General features: G+C 35.9%; 1 protein-coding gene across 10 annotated transcripts in view; it reads left to right on the top strand.

The window, feature by feature from the left end:
* IL1RAP (interleukin 1 receptor accessory protein) overlaps positions 1–19,598 on the top strand; it is a 243,594-nt gene that overhangs the window by 119,730 nt on the left and 104,266 nt on the right. For 8 of the 10 annotated variants that reach the window (XR_009735599.1, XR_009735600.1, XM_061412981.1 and 5 more), the window contains 2 exons: positions 11,765–11,908; positions 13,226–13,369. Coding sequence is in view for 8 of the 10 variants with exons in the window: in XM_061412981.1 (XP_061268965.1) it covers positions 11,765–11,908; positions 13,226–13,369 (288 nt within the window). In the remaining 2 variants the exon portion in view is untranslated. Of the gene's footprint in view, positions 1–11,764; positions 11,909–13,225; positions 13,370–16,076; positions 19,390–19,598 lie in introns of those variants that run through there. The other 2 variants (XM_061412993.1, XM_061412987.1) reach the window with 1 other exon arrangement.

The raw sequence follows: 19,598 nt of genomic DNA, 5'->3' as shown, positions 1-19,598 counted from the left end.
TGGAGTTTCAGCTTTAGCATCATTCCCTCCAAAGAAATCCCAGGGCTGTTCTCCTTATGTTAGATCTTATTATTACTTGCCCAAGATTTTTGTAGGTATTTTTTGACAAAGGCCTTTATACTCAAGTATAATTAAGGTCTGTGATATGCAAAATTGATCAAGTTAATTTAGTTCAGAGCCTCATGGTTCTTTCATATGTTAATACTTGATATGAATATTGAATTGAAATATTTGGCAAAACTAATACAATATTGTAAAGTTTAAAAATAAAATCAAATTAAAAAAAATAAAAAATAAAACGAAAAAAAAAAAGAAATGTAGTAGAGTTGAAATGTAGTAGGTAGAATTGATTCAAATTGACTTGATTTCAGATTCTTTAGGTATGGAACATTTTTGTGGGTTTCATATTCTAAGGAAACAATTATGGAGGAATAATAAATTAATAACAGTGTCAGATGGATAGAATCAAAACAATCAATTGAAATCATGTTGAATCTAGGAGTGATGTGGAAGTCTGTCCACCAGAGCTGCTTTGAGTAACTCTTCTTTCACAGAAGGCTGTGTTCCCAATGGTTTAATATGAATGGCTTTAGGAATATGGAATGCTTAGTGCATCTACTGGAGAAGGAAATGGCAGCCCACTCCAGTGTTCTTGCCTGGAGAATCCCAGGGACGGGGAGCCTGGTGGGCTGCCGTCTATGGGGTCGCACAGAGTCGGACACGACTGACGTGACTTGGCAGCAGCAGCAGCAGCAGTGTGTCCACTAGACCAGATGATCTCTGCTGAAATTATATTCATATTACATATAACACGGTTGGTTCTTTGTGCACTTAGTAGTACCAGAAGAGCTGTGTGTTTGCTCATGTGGATTCTATTCTGGGCTGGCTAATGCTGAGATTCATAGGTGATATCTGTGTTCATGTTCATATACTATACGTAGGGGTCCTTCTCTGAATTCCTTGACAAAGAAGTCCATTTAATAGTTTCTTCTATTATAGTTGGTACTTTTTTAAACCCTATATTAACAACGTTGCATTTATGAGGACTTTTATATAGGCTTATGGCCCATGTCTTTTTTTTTTCCCATACAGAAACCACATTGAAAGGTCTCTCTTTTTCTTTTTTTATTGAATTGATTTTACAACTTGCCAAAAAAAGGACTCTTTTAATGTTAGTCTATTTCTGAATTCCCTATTATGTTCTATTAATCTGTTTGTCTGTCTTTAGTCCAATATTACTTAGTCTTGACGGACAGCTTTAAAGTAAGTCATGAAATCATGTGCTCATATACTTTATGTCCTTTCCTCCATATTTTCTTTTCCAAGATGGATTCAGCGACCATATATTTTTCATGTAGATTTTACTGTCAGCTTGTCTATTTCTACATTAAAGGCTCTTGTGATTTGATTGGAATTGCAAATTCATTTATAAATCGATTCAATGGGAATTGAAATTTTAGCAATATTGAGTTCTTAAATTCATTAACATGATGTCTCAATTTATTTAGGACTAATTGAATATCCTCAGCAATGCTTGTCTTTCTTTTTTGGTTTCAAGTCTTTCACACATATTGTTAAATTTATCTCTGTTATGTTGTTGATGCTTTCATATATAATATTTAAATGTTTTCATTTTCAAATTGCACATTTGTAAAAAAAAAAAAAGAACATGGAATTAACTTTTATGGCCATTTGACTTTTCCAAATTCACTAATTAAATAGGGTTTCTGTTTTTGGTGTGTGTGTGTGGTCTTAGCATTTTCTATACACTTGATCATGGTGTGCATGCTAAGTTGCTTCAGTCATGTCTGACTCTTTGCAACTCCGTGGACTACAGCCTTCCAGGCTTCTCTGTCCCTGGGATTTTCCAGGCAGAAATACTGGAGTGGGCTGCCATGCTGTCCTCCAGGGGCTCTTCCTGATGCAGGGATGGAACCCACATCTCTTATGCCTCCTGTATTGGCAGGAAGGTTCTTTGCACTAGTGCCACCTGGAAAGCCCACGAATAAACAGACTCTTACTGCTTTTCCAGACTTCCTACTTTTGGTTTCTTTTTCCTGACTGTTTCACTCTTTCGGACCTCCAGTAGCACAATCAGCAAAAATGGAGAACAGCCATGTTTGCGTTGCTTCCTATCTTAGATGGCAAACATTCAGTTTTCATAATAAGTATGATGCTACTTGTAAGTTTTTGTAGACAACCTTCATCTACATGAAGTATTAAGCTTATATTTTTGGTTTGCTGAGAGTTTTGTTTCGTTTTATTTTTTTAATGAATGTATCTTGAAATTTTTCAGACTCTTATCCATTGAGATGATCCTATATTTTACTCTTTTATTCTATTAATATTATACTTTACATTGACTGATTTCAAAATGTTGATACAACCTTTCATTTCTGAGGTAAACCCCAACATCATCAGGATTTATTACCCTTTTTATATAGCTGTATTTGATTTTCTAATATCTTAGAAGATTTCTATGTTACGGAATTTGCTCATATATTTGTTCATGAGAGATATTGGTCTGAGATTTTCTTTCCTTGCAATGATATGACTAGTAACAAAGCCATGCTGGCCTTATAATATGAATTGGATGATGACCCCTCCTTTGCTATTATCTGAAAGCTTATGTATAAAATTGATATTATGTCTTACTCAAATATTTAAAAGGGTTACCCATGAAACTGTCTAGGTCTGGCATTTTCTTTATGGGAAAGCTTTTAATTATGAATTCAGTTTCTTTAGTAGCTATTTGGATATTCTGTTTCTTCATGTATCAGTTTGGGGAATTTGTCTCCTCAAATAATTTTTCATGCTTTATCTACGTTGTCACATTTTTGGCATAAAAAGTTTTTACATCATTTTGTAATTTTTTTAATGCATGCAGGATTTATCATGATTCTCCCTCCATCATTCCTGATAGTAACGATTTATATTTTCATCCAATCTGTTTATCAATCAAGAAAGAGGTTTTCAGTTTTACTGATTTTTTTCAATGAACAAAAATGTTTTCATTTATTTTTCTCTATTTTGTATTTTATTCATTTTACTCTGTATTTTTCTTTTTGCTTGTTTTACATTTAATATGTTCTTCTTTTCTATCATCTGAAGTTGAAAGCTACATCACTGATTTTTAAATAATTCTTTTTTTCCTGTATAAGCATTGAGCTATAAACTTCCTTATTAGACCACTTTAGCTTAAACATGCAAGTGATGAAATGTTGAAGTTTCATTACCATTCAATTCAAATTATTTTCTAATTCTTATAATTATTTTTTGACCCATGATTTATTTAGAAATGTGTTACTTAATTTATACATGTTTGGGAATTTTCCAGATTACATTTTTTGTCATGTTATATATTAAAATGTAATTGAATTTTAGAAATGACTGTTTCCACTCTTTATCGTGATAATTTTTGATATTTCACATTGTCATTTAAGTCTAGGTAATCGAAAAATTCAGCAATGACTATTAAAAGGCAGGGAAAGGGTACCTGTGACTTAGAACTACTTGGGAAGACTGTAGAGCGAAGTAGAAGGAACAGAGGATTTGGTGCTAGACAGGCTTCAGCTCAGGTAGTGGTTCTGGTGCAAACTGTATACATGAACTGGTGCAAGCTTTCCATTTGTCCTTCTTTCGATTTCGACTCCCAGAATGTCTGTGAGACTGGAGGGAGCAAGTAACAAGTACTTAACATGGTGCAGCACAGTTGATTATAAATTCTAATGTAATTCTGTTATGGCCAGAAAATATATACTCTGCCTCATTTCATTTCTTTTACATTTATTGGTGTTTCTTTAAAAGTCACAGCAGATTGTTTATCTTGGTAAATGTTTCACACGCACTTAAAAAGGGTGTATATTCTGCAGTTTTTATGTACTATAAATGTCAGCTAAGTCAATTGATGTCAGTGATGTTCAAGTCTTCAATATATTTATTGATTTTTTTTTAAACTGCTAAACTTTCATCTTCTGAGACAGCGGTGTTGAAATTTTTACATAGAATTATGTATTTTTCTCTCTTCAGTTCTGCCATGCGCTTCACATATTTTAGAATTGTGTTTTTAGATACATACACATTTAGGATTATTATGTCTTTTTGATGAATTGACTCTTTTAAATTATGACCTGTCTTTTTTTCATTAAAATTCTGTTGATATTAATTTAGCCACCTAAATTAATTTGTTCATTCTTCTGTTTTATCTATCAATATCTTCATATTTAATGTACATCTCTTATAGATAGCATATTATTGGCTTTTGATTTTTAATACAACATGATAATTTCTGTCTTTTCATTTATATGTTTAATCCATTTATCTTTAATGTAATCATTAGCATTATTGGCTTCAAGTCTACCATCTTCCTACTTATTATCCAGGAGTTGCACCTATTCTTTGCTTTTTTCCTCCTTTCCTGCCTTTTTGTGGATTAATTTGATAATTTCTTGGTATTCTATTTGGCCTCTTTGGCCTACTGACTTTTAGTTCAGTTCAGTCGCTCAGTCATGTCTGACTCTTTGCGATCCCATGAATCGCAGCACGCCAGGCCTCCCTGTCCATCACCAACTCCCAGAGTTCACTCAAACTCATGTCCATCGAGTCGGTGATGCCATCCAGCCATCTCATCCTCTGTCGTCCCCTTCTCCTCCTCCTGCAATCCCTCCCAGCATCAGCGTCTTTTCCAATGAGTCAGCTCTTCACATGAGGTGGCCAAAGTATTGGAGTTTCAGCTTTAGCATCAGTCCTTCCAATGAATACCCAGAACTGATCTCCTTTAGGATGGACTGGTTGTATCTCCTTGCAGTCCAAGGGACTCTCAAGAGTCTTCTCCAGCACTACAGTTCAAAAGCATCAATTCTTCAGTGCTCAGCTTTCTTCACAGTCCAATTCTCACATCCATACATGACCACTGGAAAAACCATAGCCTTGACTAGATGGACCTTTGTTGGCAAAGTAATATTTCTGCTTTTCAATATGCTATCTAGGTTGATCATAACTTTCCTTCCAAGGTGTAAGCGTCTTTTAATTTCCTGGCTGCAATCACCATCTGCAGTGATTTTGGAACCCCCCAAAATAAAGGCTGACACTGTTTCTGCTGTTTCCCCATCTATTTGCCATGAAGTGATGGGACCGGATGCCATGATCATCGTTTTCTGAATGTTGAGCTTTAAGCCAACTTTTTCACTCTCCACTTTCACTTTCATCAAGAGGCTTTTTAGTCCCTCTTCATGTTCCGCCGTAAGGGTGCTGTCGTCTGCATATCTGAGGTTATTGATATTTCTCCCTGCAATCTTGATTCCAGCTTCTACTTCTTCCAGCCCAGAGTTTCTCATGATGTACTCTGCATATAAGTTAAATAAGCAGGGTGACAATATACAGCAGTTGTTCCATGTCCAGTTCTAACTGCTGCTTCCTGACCTGCATATAGGTTTCTCAAGAGGCAGATCAGGTGGTCTGGTATTCCCATCTCTTTCAGAATATTCCACAGTTTATTGTGATGCACACAGTCAAAGGCTTTGGCATAGTCAATAAAGCAGAAATAGATGTTTTTCTGGAACTCTCTTGCTTTTTCCATGATCCAGCAGATGTTGGCAATTTAATCTCTTCCTCTGCCTTTTCTAAAACCAGCTTGAACATCTGCAAGTTCACGGTTCATGTATTGCTAAAGCCTGGCTTGGAGAATTTTGAGCATTACTTTACTAGCATGTGAGATGAATGAAACTGTGTGGTAGTTTGAGCATTCTTTGGGATTGGAATGAAAACTGACCTTTTCCAGTCCTGTGGCCACTGCTGAGTTTTCCAAATTTGCTGGTATATTGAGTAATTCCGCGTTATTTAAAAAAATTTTTTCTATAGTATTTACAATATTTATCTTGAACTTATTACAATCTACCTTGAATTAATCACTTTACATATTTTATAAGAATCTTAAAATTGTAAAGTTCTATTTTTTTCTCTCCTGTCTTTGTTTTATTGTTACAATGCATTTCAATTTGCATTTAAATGCCACAATACATTGCTATTATTTTTGCTTTAAAAAAGTATTCTTTAAATACATTAAGAACTGAGAAAAAATTAATTTTTTATTTGCATATTTTCCATTTCTGGCACTATTCATTCTTGGTAACATTTTAGCTGGAAAAGCACTTAATATTTCTAGTGGCATACATCTGCTGGTGACAAATTCTCTCAGCTTTGTTTTAATCTGCAGGTTTATTTCATCTTAATTTTTATATTTTGATACTTTATTGACAGTTTTCAGATACGTAGAAAAGTTGAAAGAACTATACAGTGAACATTTATATAACCTGTATAGATTCTATCATTTTGGTATCTTTGCTTTATCACATATACCCATCAATCCATTCTGCTATGCATACATTAATATATCTTATTTTTTATACCTTTAAAGTAGTTACAGACATGAGTAAAAGTTTACAGACATAAATCTTAAAAAACATTTAAGCATCTTTTATTATCCAAATTTTAATATTTATTTATAGTTCTTTTAGGTTTTTTTTTAGGTAAAGTTTGTATACAGTGACAAATTACAAATCACATTTATGTGAACTCTGATAATATTTGAGAAATGTGTATATATTTATGGTGTAACTTAAAATCAAATATAGAATATTATCATCACCATAGACAGTAACCTCCCACTCCTTCCCCTTATCAATCAATCCTGCTACTCCTACCTTCTCCACCACTGTCAAAGCAACTGTTCTGATTTTCCTTATCAGAATGTACTATTTTTTTCCTTTTCTAGAACTTTATATACCTAGACCTATACAGAATGCACTTTTTTATAAAGCTTCTTTCACTCAGAAAATAATCTTAATAGTCACGCTGTTGTATGTTGGTTGCTTTTGTTTGCCAAATAGTGTTTTTTGTTGGTGGTGGTTTTTTTGTTTTGTTTTTTAAAGAATTTATTGCAGCTTAGTTATTCTTTATCTGGGTGGAGGTCATCTGGGTTGTTCACAGTTTTGAAGAACTTCTGTTAACATTCTTATCCAAGCCTCTTTATAGACTTTTATTTTTACTTCTCTGATGTGAGTACCTATGAGTAGAATTACCAGCTTAGTTTTATCAGAAACTCTCAGAGCTTTCTTCCCAAGTGGTAGTATCGTTCTCCCCTCTCACTGAAACCGTGTATTCACATCTTTGTCATTCAGTGTTGTTACTCTTTAGTTTTGGGCTTCCCTGGCGCTCAGCGGTAAAGAATCCACTTGCCAATGAAGGAGTCATGGGTTCAATTCTGGGTCAAGAGGGGCCCCAGAAGAAAGAATGACAACCCACTGCAGTATTCTTGCCTGGGAAATCCCATGGACAGAGGGGCCTGTCAGGTTACAGTCCATGGAGTCACAGAGTCAAACATAACTTAGTGACTAAAACAACAGCAAACAATCTTAGTTTTAGCCATTTTAGTGAGTGTGTGGTGGTACCTCATTTTGTAGTTTTTGTTTCACTGATGATTAAGATACTGAGCACCTTTTCATATGCTTGTTAGTCATTGGTCTTCTTTTGTGTTATAAGTGTTCAAATACCTTGTCCATTTTATAACTAGGTTGTTTGTATTTTCATTATCAGATCTGAGCAATTCTCTTTTCTACCCTAGGTACCAGTTCCTTATTGGATAGATATTTTGCAAATACTTTCTCCCACTCTGTATCTTGCCAGTTCCTTTCTTCAGTGGTACATTTTAGTGATGAGGTGTAATTTATTGATGTTTTCTTTAATGGTTATTGTTTTCTTTGTTCTAAGAAATCTTTGCAAAAAAAAAAAGAAAAGAAATCTTTGCATACCCCTAAATCATCATAATATTTGGTCTGTTATGGAGAGAAGGCTGCCCCTGTCACTTCTCTAAGACCAGAAGCTGATTTTCAAAATGCACAAGTTTGAACTAAAATAGCCAAACAAATAAGGTCTGAAGGTTAATTCAGTCATAAATCTTTGATTTACTATCAGGTGACACTAGGGGTAAAGAACCTGACTGCCAGTGCAAGAGATATAAGAGACTTCAGTTCGATTCCTAGGTCGGGAAGATCCCCTGGAGAAGGGCGTGGCAATCCACTCCAGTATTCTTGCCTGGAGAATCCCATGGACAGAGGAGCCTGCTGGGCTACAGCCCATAGGGTCGCAAAGAGTCGGACACAATTAAAGGGACTTAGCACATGCATGCACATATACACATTCTCTTTGTTATTCAGGCAAGTGACTATTACTGTAGTACCAAAAATTGTCAAGTAGTCCCAACAATTTAGCAAAGAATAGACAAATATTCTGTGGCAGGGAATACTTGAAAATTCAAGCAGCTGGTATTTGGTTGGGAGATTCAATGGATAACAAGGCCCCTACTATGATAATGAATATGAAGGAGATAAATTTAAGTTTTCAAGGAGAAACAAGATTGTAGACTGATAGCTTGACCGGAGCTATTGTACTGGCTTAACCAAGGGTAGTTAGCTGGAAATTTGGGCTCTGGAAAAAGGATAGAGGGAATTCTGATTCAGAAAGAAACAGTAGAGCAAGTCAGTAAATTTGTCTCCATCCTGTTTAGATTATCAGTGAGAACAAAGACAGAAGTAGTTTAGGAGTCCAGTTTGGTCAGTTATATCACCCCTTTGACTGGAAACCCTTTGGTCTGGGATTGCATCAGAGTAAAATCTTTATCCATAAACATCAGAGACTTGAGGTGGGGCAGACAGAAAATGTGGACTAAGGATCAGCCTTTCAAACAAACCAGCAAAGCTATATTTGAAAGCTTTTTAGAGCATTTCCTAAATGTGACTCAAACCATTTAGAAAATCAGGCTTGTGGATTATTTATCTTGAGTTCAATTAGTTAAATAGCATAAGGAACTTCTTGAAATCATCAAGGTGGCCCAACAAAGTGCAGTCTGTAAATATGACACATGTAATTGTATGACACAAAATTAAAAAGCTCTAGTAGAAATAAAACAGCAGTAGTAAAATGAATGTGGCAGAGGGAAAGTCATGAGTGTAATTGATATCTTGATCACTAAACAAGGTAACTACTGATATTTTTTAAGAAAAATCCATTTCAGGTAAGTGGATCTGCTGACCTTTTTTCATTTTTTCTTATTGTGAAATGTCCATCCAAAGAGAGCCAAAATAGCTGAGCAAATAATGAGGATGACAGTGGGAATTAGCCCAGTGTGTCGTTAACATAACATGTACTCAGAAATACCAAGGACACAGCAATTTTCATGCCAGCTACTCAAACTGATCTTAATAAATTCTCAAATGCACTGACATAGCTTTATGGCATTTATTATCTTATTTTAAAGCACTGTTGTTCATGGGTTGAGTACAAGCCTGTGTGCATGCATGCTCAGTCGCTTAGTTGTATCTGACTCTTTGCAACCCCATGGACTGTAGCCCGCCAGACTCCTCTGTCCATGGGATTATCCAGGCAAGAATACTGGAGTGGGTTGCCATATTCTACTTCTGGGAATCTTCCAGACCCAAGGATCGATTGAACCCGGGTCTCCTGCATTTGAGAGGAAGATTCTTTACCACTGCGCCACCTGGAAATCATGAGTATTAGAGTACATGGTAATTCTGTACAGCTGACTCCCAGGCTATATCTGTAACAGGATTAGTACCCTGAGTTTAGGATAATGAATGCAAAACTCAATGATTTTTCCTTTTAACTAGAGAATTTCAGATTTTGCTCTAGGCTACTCACCATTTTCCCTTTAGAATAGCTGCTACTACTGCTAAGTCACTTCAGTCGTGTCTGATGCTGTGCGACCCCATAGATGGCAGCCCACCAGGCTCCCCCGTCCCTGGGATTCTCCAGGCAAGAACACTGGAGTGGGTTGCCATTTCCTTCTCCAGTGCATGAAAGGGAAAAGTGAAAGTGAAGTAGCTCAGTCGTGTCCGACTCTTAGCGACCCCGTGGACTGCAGCCTACCAGGCTCCTCTATCCATGGGATTTTCCAGGCAAGAGTACTGGCGTGGGATGCCACTGCATTCTCCGCTTAGAATAGCTACCTGTTTTAAAAGGGATTTTTCACTGGTATGATCAATAATTGAACTTCATGGTAGTGTTGTGCAAAGATCTCTGAACTTTGAAGTCAGGAAGGCTTGATAACAGTTCCAGGTTGAAGAATACTTTTCTGTACCTTGTCCCAGCAAACACTTAATACACACAATGTTCAGGTGTTTAAAAAGGCTTTTTCTCACATCTACCTAATATACCTCTCCTACCCCAATGCCTCCCCTCAATTACCTCCCTCATATTACCCTGGTTTACTTCTTTCATAGCATGGATCACTCTCTAATAGTAACTGTCTTATTTATTTCCTTATTTACTTCCCTGCATTAGAACCTTAGCCCTAAGAGGGCAGAGACCCTTCCTGTTTTATCTACTATTATAACCTCAACAGCTTCTAGCAAATGGTAGATGTCAATAAGTAATTGTCAAATCAACTAATACATAATTTAAGCCACTTCTGTTTCAGATCCAGAAATATTTTGTTCAATCTCAAACTCTTAAGTTTCACTAGTAAAGCTAATAAAGCAGCCACATGAAGTTACAAATACATAGTATAGTACTAGACTTACTTTTGGGCTTCCCTGATAACTCAGTTGGTAAAGAATCCACCTGCGATGCAGGAGGCCCAGGTTCATTTCCTGGGTCAGGAAGATCTCCTGCAGAAAGGATAGGCTACCCACTCCAGTGTTGGGCTTTCCTTGTGGTTCAGCTGGTAAAGAATCTGCCTGCAATGTGGGAGACCTGGGTTTGATCCCTGAGTTGGGAATATTCCCTGCAGAAGGAAAAGAGTACCCACTCTAGTAGAGTCGGACACGACTGAGTGACTTTCACTTTCAAACTTATTTTAAACATCACATAGTACTAGACTTATTTTAAATAACACTACTTAGAAGTCTGTAATGTAAAAAAAAAAAAAAAAAGAAGTCTGTAACGTTATATCCAGAAATGTTCATTCAGTTCCCAGAGTTCTCAAGATAGGATGGATAAAGAAGACGTAGTCTCTTCCTAGATGACTATAACAATGTACAGTTTAATAATGAATGAGAAAGAGTGGAGAAGCAAAGAAGCAAAGTGGAAGAAGTCTTATAGAATGTATATCCTAGAACTGTACACCTGAGAGATACTTTCAGAGCCAAGCATACTCAGCATTAGGTGGATATCCTCATTTTCTGTTCAATGATAATAAAATTGTTGAGGCTTATTGCCAAATATAAAGAAAAAGGAATTAAATTTCTTCCGCATGGCACTGGACAAGAGGATGAAACTAAGACTGGTATAAACACATTAAAATTTTTGCTCAGTTAGCTGCTCCAACAATTAAAGTTCTACAAGTGTCATCAGCTGGTCTAGTAAGAGCTGGACATAGGATGGAGTTACGCTTTCCAAAAATATTTTTGAGAAGATTTAGTTGTCAGTTTGTGAGTCAGATTGGATGACCTTTTAAGTTGTTCCCAATAAGATCTGTTTTAATTTGTATTATCATCGAAGTGTATTCAAATCATATAATTGTTTAAAAGCACCTTCTATGTCAGTTTCTGGAAACAAAAAGATAAATAGGTCACAATCTGGTATTAGAACATAGAGCTTAATCTCCACCATGTGATCTCTGCTTGTTCACACATATAGGTCAGGTTCATGACTCAGCTGCTTGGTTTAACCAGCTATTTGCAGAACGATGGGTCACCGTGACTATCGTGCACAAATCAGTTTGTTTCTTTGTTGGTCTCTCCAATGATAGCTCCAAGGTACACAGTGGAACTGGCATGTGGCTTTGGAGCCACAGTCCTCCTGGTGGTGATTCTCATTGTTATTTACCATGTTTACTGGCTGGAGATGGTCTTATTTTACCGGGCTCATTTTGGAACAGATGAAACCATTTTAGGTGAGTAATGAAAATTTCATGTATATCTCCCAACTGCCATCTTGAGAAAACATATTGGCTTGATAAAACCTGGATTAATTGGAAGATATAATCAGACTAACTTTGGTTTTAGCCCTTACTATTGAAAATCTTTCTAATGCATATTATTCTGATTTCTTGGGTCAATATATGATTTAGTCTAGATTGGCAGTATCCAAATAGAAATACAATATGAACCACATATGTAATTTAATATTGTTCTAGTGGTCACATAAGGAAAAAGAAAATAAAAGTGAAAATAATTTTAATAATTATGTTATCTAATATATTCAAAAGACTATCATTTTAGCTTGTAATTTAATATTATGTTAATGAGATATTTTAGTCTTACTTTTGGTACTAAAAAATCTTCAAAGTTCAGCATGTATTGTGTTTTACACTTGCAGCATAGCTCCATTCAGACCAAATACATTTCAAGTGCTTAATAGCCACTTGTGGATTGTGGTTATTGTACTAGAGAGTGCATGTCCACACTTTGTACTCACAGGTTAACTGTGTACCAGAAGAATCACATGGGAGCTTACTAAAAGGAGCATCTAAAGGCTAGCCCCTATTATGAATCAGCATCTACATTTCAACCGTATCCCAAAATGATTCGTGTACACATTATAGTTTAAGAAACACTGTTTTAGTGCCTCTATGCCAGGTGACAAGAATGAAACATTTAATTACCAATTCTAATACCCATCCCATAAAGTCTCATTGAGTGGCTTGTAGAAGAGACAGGCACCTGTATTTTTAACAAGAGATGATTTTTATAATTAGGCAACTGGGAGAAAAATTGGTTCATCAAATCTAAGCATATTTTAATTGTAGGTATTTTCAGGTATACATGATTTAGACATTTCTCAAGGTTTTGCTCAATTTATTATTCTTATATATTAGTGAGTGACATACGAGGGCAGGAATTAGAAATGTTCTGCATGGTATTTTTGCCAGCATCTATGACTGAGTAACTATTTGCTTCCTGATTCCATAAGTTCATAGTTGAATGAGCCAAACCTCACTCATTCTCCACTATAAAATCTGAACTCAGTGAGATGAGAGTAGAAGACACATCAGATAAAATTTGCAATTACACCTTAAAATAGTCATTTTGCCTGGAGACCTGTCACAGGTGGGGAATCACACTGAAATCTGTCAGCTAATTCACATGTGTAAAAAATGAAAATGTCTAATATCCAAAAGTTTGATTTAAGAAAAAATACAGTACTATTGAGAAACTTTCCTAATTTATATTGGATCTGTGTTTTGTGTCTTTTATGAAATTTTTGCTAGATGGAAAGGAATATGATATTTATGTATCCTATGCAAGGAATGCTGAAGAAGAAGAATTTGTATTACTGACCCTCCGTGGAGTCTTGGAGAATGAATTTGGATACAAGCTGTGCATCTTTGATCGAGACAGTCTGCCTGGGGGAAGTAGGTATTTCAGATGGGTACAGGTGATGCTACACTGAAAGGCAGAGTAGACCTGAAGCTTCAGGTCACACGTAAGAGTCATGGCACAGTTCTATGTTGACATCTTTGGACATTTAAATGTCCAATTCATTTTGTAATAGATAGAGACTCTCTAGGAATAAATATGGTCTTCCCAGATGTCTCAGTGGTAAAGAATCAGCCTGCCAACGCAGGAAACACAGGAGATGTGGGTTCTATCCCTGGCTTGGAAAGATGCCATAGGTAAGGAATGCCAATCCACTCCAGTATTCTTACCTGAGAAGTCCCATGGACAAAGGATCTTGGCAGGGTACAGTCCATGGGTCACAAAGAATCAGACACGACTTAGCAACTAAACAACAACAACAGGAATAATTCTACATTGTAAGATGTAGATTATTCAAGTGCAGTTTATGGTTTTAAAATATTTCCCCAGTAAGCTTTAAAAACAATGTCAGAAAAGTGCAGATGCAGAGTGCATTGGAGCTCTGCTAAGAGCCATAGCTTTAAACATTTTGTTTACTTGCATTTAGATTTTTAGAAGGTTTAACTAATTTGCCTAGAATTTTTTCATAAAAAGTGAGTTTAAAACATTTGTATACAGATGAGATTTACTCGATTTTGCAAAAAGTGAGGTGCAGAAGAAAGTGCATGGGATCCTCCCTTATATTACTTACTGATAGTAATTAGAATATTTTCCTTCCTTTTTTTCATTCTTGTTTTCTCGCAAACCAATGCTGCTCAAATCTCCTCTTTCCTTGTGTCTGTTTCTTCCTTCATATCAAATTACACATTTGAAATGAGTTTAACATTTTACAAAGGCCAGTATATCCTAATAGGTATAAAAAGATTGAAATGCTGAATGATTTAAAATAAAATGTACCTCTAATTTTCAGATCCAGACAGTAACACATAAAGTGATGCTACATTCAAGTCTCTTTTGTAAATGCATAATAGCACTCATAAACCCACTGTTAAACTCTGTACTGTTAAAATGCATTAATATCTCTAATCTTTACAACAAACTAATTTATTTTCTTCCCCTAAATCCTGTTTACATTAATCACTTGGTATATTTCTTAGTTATATTGATAATTTGAGAGAGAGAATAGACATTAATTTTTATGCTTATTTTGAATTAGTGGGATCACCTTATGTCCAAAATCATCATCCAAAAGTCCATCATGCTTCCCTTCTGTAGGAGATATCTCTTTCAGCATAATTTTGCCAGAAAATGCTGACTTGACTATATAGATAAAGGACAAATCCCACTCATTTTGAAGCTTAAAATCTTAAATAATTTATTCATCTAATTATTCATCCATAAGTCATTCAACTGATATTTACTACTATCTGAACAGTTATGTGAAGATACACAGTATAACAACAATGTAAGACTCCAGCAGGGATTGATAGTTCTTTGCAGAATTCAAGTTCTTTATAATTACTCTTGCATTTTGCTTTTGATGACTGATTTTTGTGGTCTTTTGCATTCTCCCTGCTGCTTTTACTCAGTCCTCTTTCCCTCTAGGTCTCTTTCCCTGCTTACACACAGTCAATCAGCAACAGTGCTTGGAGTGGACAATTACTTATTCCTGGATTTTCCTCTAGGCTGCACATGCTATTTTAATTTCAACTCTCTCCCCATTGCCTCTGTACCTGTGAAGATTAAAGGGCAAAATGACTGCTCGGGGGAGTGGGGAGTATGGTAAACCTTGAGATGGCTTTGCACAACACTGGTGCGTTCCCTGGAGTTGCCTTCCATCTGAACCCCAGGGAAAGGATTATTCAGTCCTTGATAAGCAACCTCGAGGAGATGGATTATTCCCAAGAATTTAGTGACAGGAACTAATCAGAACCCTTGACAACAGAATAAAATTATACAGCATTTCCATTTTCCCCTGCTGCTGCTTCTTTTTCGACCTGAAGAAACCATTTGCTTGCCAGTGAAGGCACACGCATCAGCTAGCAGCTGCTGAAACACATGGCTTCTTAGTAATGATAGGAGTTTAAGGAGAAAGATTCAGGGACTAATTTAGACTCCAGAGCAGAGCAGAATAGAAAGCTGAGCTGAGAATGTGATTCCAGTCAAAATACCATTCAACTGGCTAGATTTTCTTAAGTTCCTATTCCAGTGATATAGAATAGTGTGTGTCTGGGAGGTGCCTGACAGTAGAGAGGGACTACCAAAAAATAAGTGTTTTACTCTTGCTGTTCTGTGTTAGTGAAAAGGGAATTTCTATGATTTAGCACTATAATGTATTTTTTGTAATACTCACAGGCAGTAGAGAGTTAATACATGGGTCTCTTTGGGGAGAAAGGGCTCAAGACCTGATTTTACTGGGCCAAAATATACCACACAGTTTGAAGAAATTGATTTCAGTACTACCCACACATTCTTCATGTCCCAAATGATGCTTCTGAAGACCAAGGTCATAGGAATACATTTTGGCTTTATGCTTGTTTGGAATTCCTTCAGGGTTGGAATATGTGCATTCAGTTTCTATTCTCCCTGAAGAGAGGGACATTTTCTGAAGAGAGCAATTGGTCTAAGGATTAAATGTTGTTAATCAAAGTTTCACCCCAATTCTCAAACTATTATGCTAATTTCTTTTCACTTGCTCCTCAAGCCCCATACTTTGAGGGAGTTCTTGGCCATCGCTAATGCCCATGGTGTTTTCTTTCCCAGTTGTCACAGATGAGACCTTGAGCTTCATTCAGAAAAGCAGACGCCTCCTGGTTGTCCTAAGCCCCAACTACGTGCTCCAGGGAACCCAAGCCCTCCTGGAGCTCAAGGCTGGCCTAGAAAACATGGCCTCTCGAGGCAGCATCAACGTCATTTTAGTGCAGTACAAAGCTGTGAAGGAAACGAAGGTGAAAGAGTTGAAGAGGGCTAAGACGGTGCTCACGGTCATTAAATGGAAAGGGGAGAAATCCAAGTATCCACAGGGCAGGTTCTGGAAGCAGCTGCAGGTGGCCATGCCAGTGAAGAAAAGCCCCAGGTGGTCTAGAAGTTGCGAGCAGGGTCTCACTTATTCATCCTTGAAAAATGTATGAAAGAGCCAGTGAATGATGGATGAAAAGATCCAGCAATACTCCAAGAAAGAAGGATTCCCCTGCTTTATTCCCAGTGTGTTGTTCATGGACAGAAACAAATTCTGTGGAAGCCTCCCCATAGAGATAAATTCAGGGTTACTGTAGAAGAGCTGTTCTGCTTCCTCAGGCAATACCAAGGCTTAGAATGATCATGCCACCACTGGTTGCCAGTGCCTGAGGTCACTCCATTTTTTGCAAGAATTGGTGATGCAAAATTCCCTTCTGCATCCTCCATTCTTGTTCCTGTTCATATCTATTCATTCACTCTCACTCTCTCTCTTTTTTTTTGGAATAATCTTAATATTATGAGGAAGCCTTTGTTATTGATTTAAAGAACCCTTATAGATGAGTCATCTGTTAACAAGGTAATGACCTTGTTAATACTTAAGAGTTTCAAGTATAATTTTCTTTTCTTTTTATTCATCCCTTAAAAGACAATCAGGGCCTAAAGTTATCTTTGCTAAGGAAAATTAACTCTTTTGCTCATCCTACTATACTAGACACTCTCACAGCAAGACCAACACCATTTATGATGTTATAAAGCAGGATGACTGTAAACGTTCCTTATGATTGGCTTAAAGGGCTTTCCCACATTGTGTCCTGTCATCTCCCCCCACCACCCCATGCACTCTATCTCAGGTAGTTGGTATCATATTTGTCAGCTTGAAAACTATGAAATAATATTTTATTACAGTAAACTGCCAATTATCTGTAGGTTGACCCATATCCATCACTCCATCTCCCTACCTCCTGCATTTTGGGTCAGTCATTCAGAGCATGCAGGTGGCTCCGCACATGATTCATTGGAGAGGAAGCTTCTCTTACTGGTGCTAATATTGAGTAAAAGAAGAGCAAAAAGCTTTCAAGGGCATTTTCTGTCTTATAAGAAAAGCACAGAACAGGGTGTTTGTCAATTTGTCTTTTAATCTTAGCTTTGCTAATGTGAATATTAGGAAAATAATTTCTCTTTACTTGTTTCTGTCTCCCCGTTGTAAAGTGTTAAAGTTAGACTTAGGGACCTTGAGAGTGCTTTTAGCATTAATACTCTAAAAGTATTAACTGGACCCTGAGTAGTTTTCATATTTGATTCACTGATAAGTTAATAACACTCACTTCAAACAAGTTAGACTGAAAAGTCACTGTCAACTAAACATGTTTTAGTTTGTATAAGTAAAACTTTACTGTTCTTAAGACTTGGAAAAGTAAAAACTAAGTCCAGGGTTTACAGAGTGGTGAATATCTATGTTACATATAGATTTTTTAAAAATATATATGTATATACACACAAAATTATATATATATATTGCATATATACACATGAATTACATATACACACACATACATACATGAATTTTATATATATACACACACTACACACACATATATGTATATATATCCACATATGACTTTAAATAGCCATTGGCACAATATTACAAAGTACTGGAACTCTTATCCAGTTTTTAAATTATGTTTTTTACTGTAATATTTTTATGTCACTGTTTTCTGCACATTAATAATATTTGTGAATTTACAGCTCCCAGAGTAGTTGTTGTTAACTTCTGCCCTCCCTAAATTAGTAACAATAACTTACTACTGCCACAGTTGATCTGGGTGCAGTGGGGTCTGTTTTGCACAGAGCTTCCATGGTCACTGCTAAGCACTAGCCTGCCCTCTAGCATTAATTGACCATCTACTATATTCTGAGCACACATACTTAGAAATTATGTTAATCTTAGTGCTCAACTCTTGGAGAGATAAATCTCTATTGGACTTTTAAGTAAGAAAGGAAAAGAAAATAAAAATACCTATAAATGAGCCTGGGTGTCCTATGAAAAATAATAATTCATAATTTAAGGAAATTCTTATCTTAGTAGTATGAATGTTGATAAACTATTCTAAACTTATCTCCTATATTTGTGTCCTTCTGATTACTAAAGTCTATTTAAGAAATCATTTTTCTATGGAGGAGTTTTTATTTTAAATAAAACAAAAGCTTCATGAATCATTGACTATAAAACTATGGTATGGGGGTCATCTTGGATCTAATGTTTTTAGCTTTGTTAATGCTTTTCATCATTACAAAGCACAATTACTCCTTCTATTAACCCTTTCATCACAAGACCAGAGGAGAACTGACCCCAGATAAGATTTGAATTTCAATTCAAGAATGAGCTTTAGGTAGATGAGGGACAGCCCCATTATCAAGGGGCCATTCTCTTGCCAATGCAGCATCTTTTTGCACTTTTGGATTTCATATTTGTGCTAAATGATGTTTGGTACCCCTAGAAACTTCTAGATAACTTTTGTTCTATTTACATTACTGTATTCGCTACTGAACGTTTTCAAATGCTAAAAATCTAAAGCAACTCAAATCAAAATGATATCTCATCCTAAGACAATTTTGTTTCAAGAGTTCTTTTTTGTTTGTTTGTTTTATGATCCAGAAGATGCCCAGTACAGAATATTTGAGAGAGAAGGAGAAACATACATTGGAGAGCAAGGAGAAATCACTCTCTAATATTAAAAACTAAAGTATCCAATGTTTAAAAAGAAATCTCAAAGGTTTTAGATATATGGTATAAAGACCTTCTGCACCCAATTAAACAAACAAACAAACAAAAAGACATGATATATAGAGTGTCCAATTACATAATCCTATAAAATAATTTAATTTTTTCTGCAATGTAGTTTGGATGATTCCCTAGTATTCTAATAAACAAGTACTCCATTGTATTGGGGAACAAAAGTTTCACTCCACTTGTTAATTATCTATTTTCTTTCCATAGGTTTTTCATATTTTAAGACTATCTTTTTTATTTTATCCATAAATGTTTGTATTTTCCATTTTCCATTTGATTTGTAAATTTGTTTATTTTAAAAATAAACCATTTATTTTCACCATTGAATTTTATTTTGTGCATGTGTTTTATGTATTTTTCATGTTTGGGCATAAGAAATGAGAATAAAAAGAATGACACACTTAGAAAAAGAAATGTTTTAAGGGACATTAGTTTTCTCTTTCTGATAAAAATCTGAAAAAAACTGGGAACTTCAACTCAACATTTTCTTTACCTCTGAGTAAAAGAGTTCCTTAAGCACAATGGATTGACCTAAT

The sequence above is a fragment of the Bos javanicus genome, chromosome 1, assembly GCF_032452875.1.
Source record: "Bos javanicus breed banteng chromosome 1, ARS-OSU_banteng_1.0, whole genome shotgun sequence".
Taxonomy (NCBI): Eukaryota; Metazoa; Chordata; class Mammalia; order Artiodactyla; family Bovidae; genus Bos; species Bos javanicus.
This window is presented reverse-complemented; position numbering and strand designations above follow the sequence as displayed.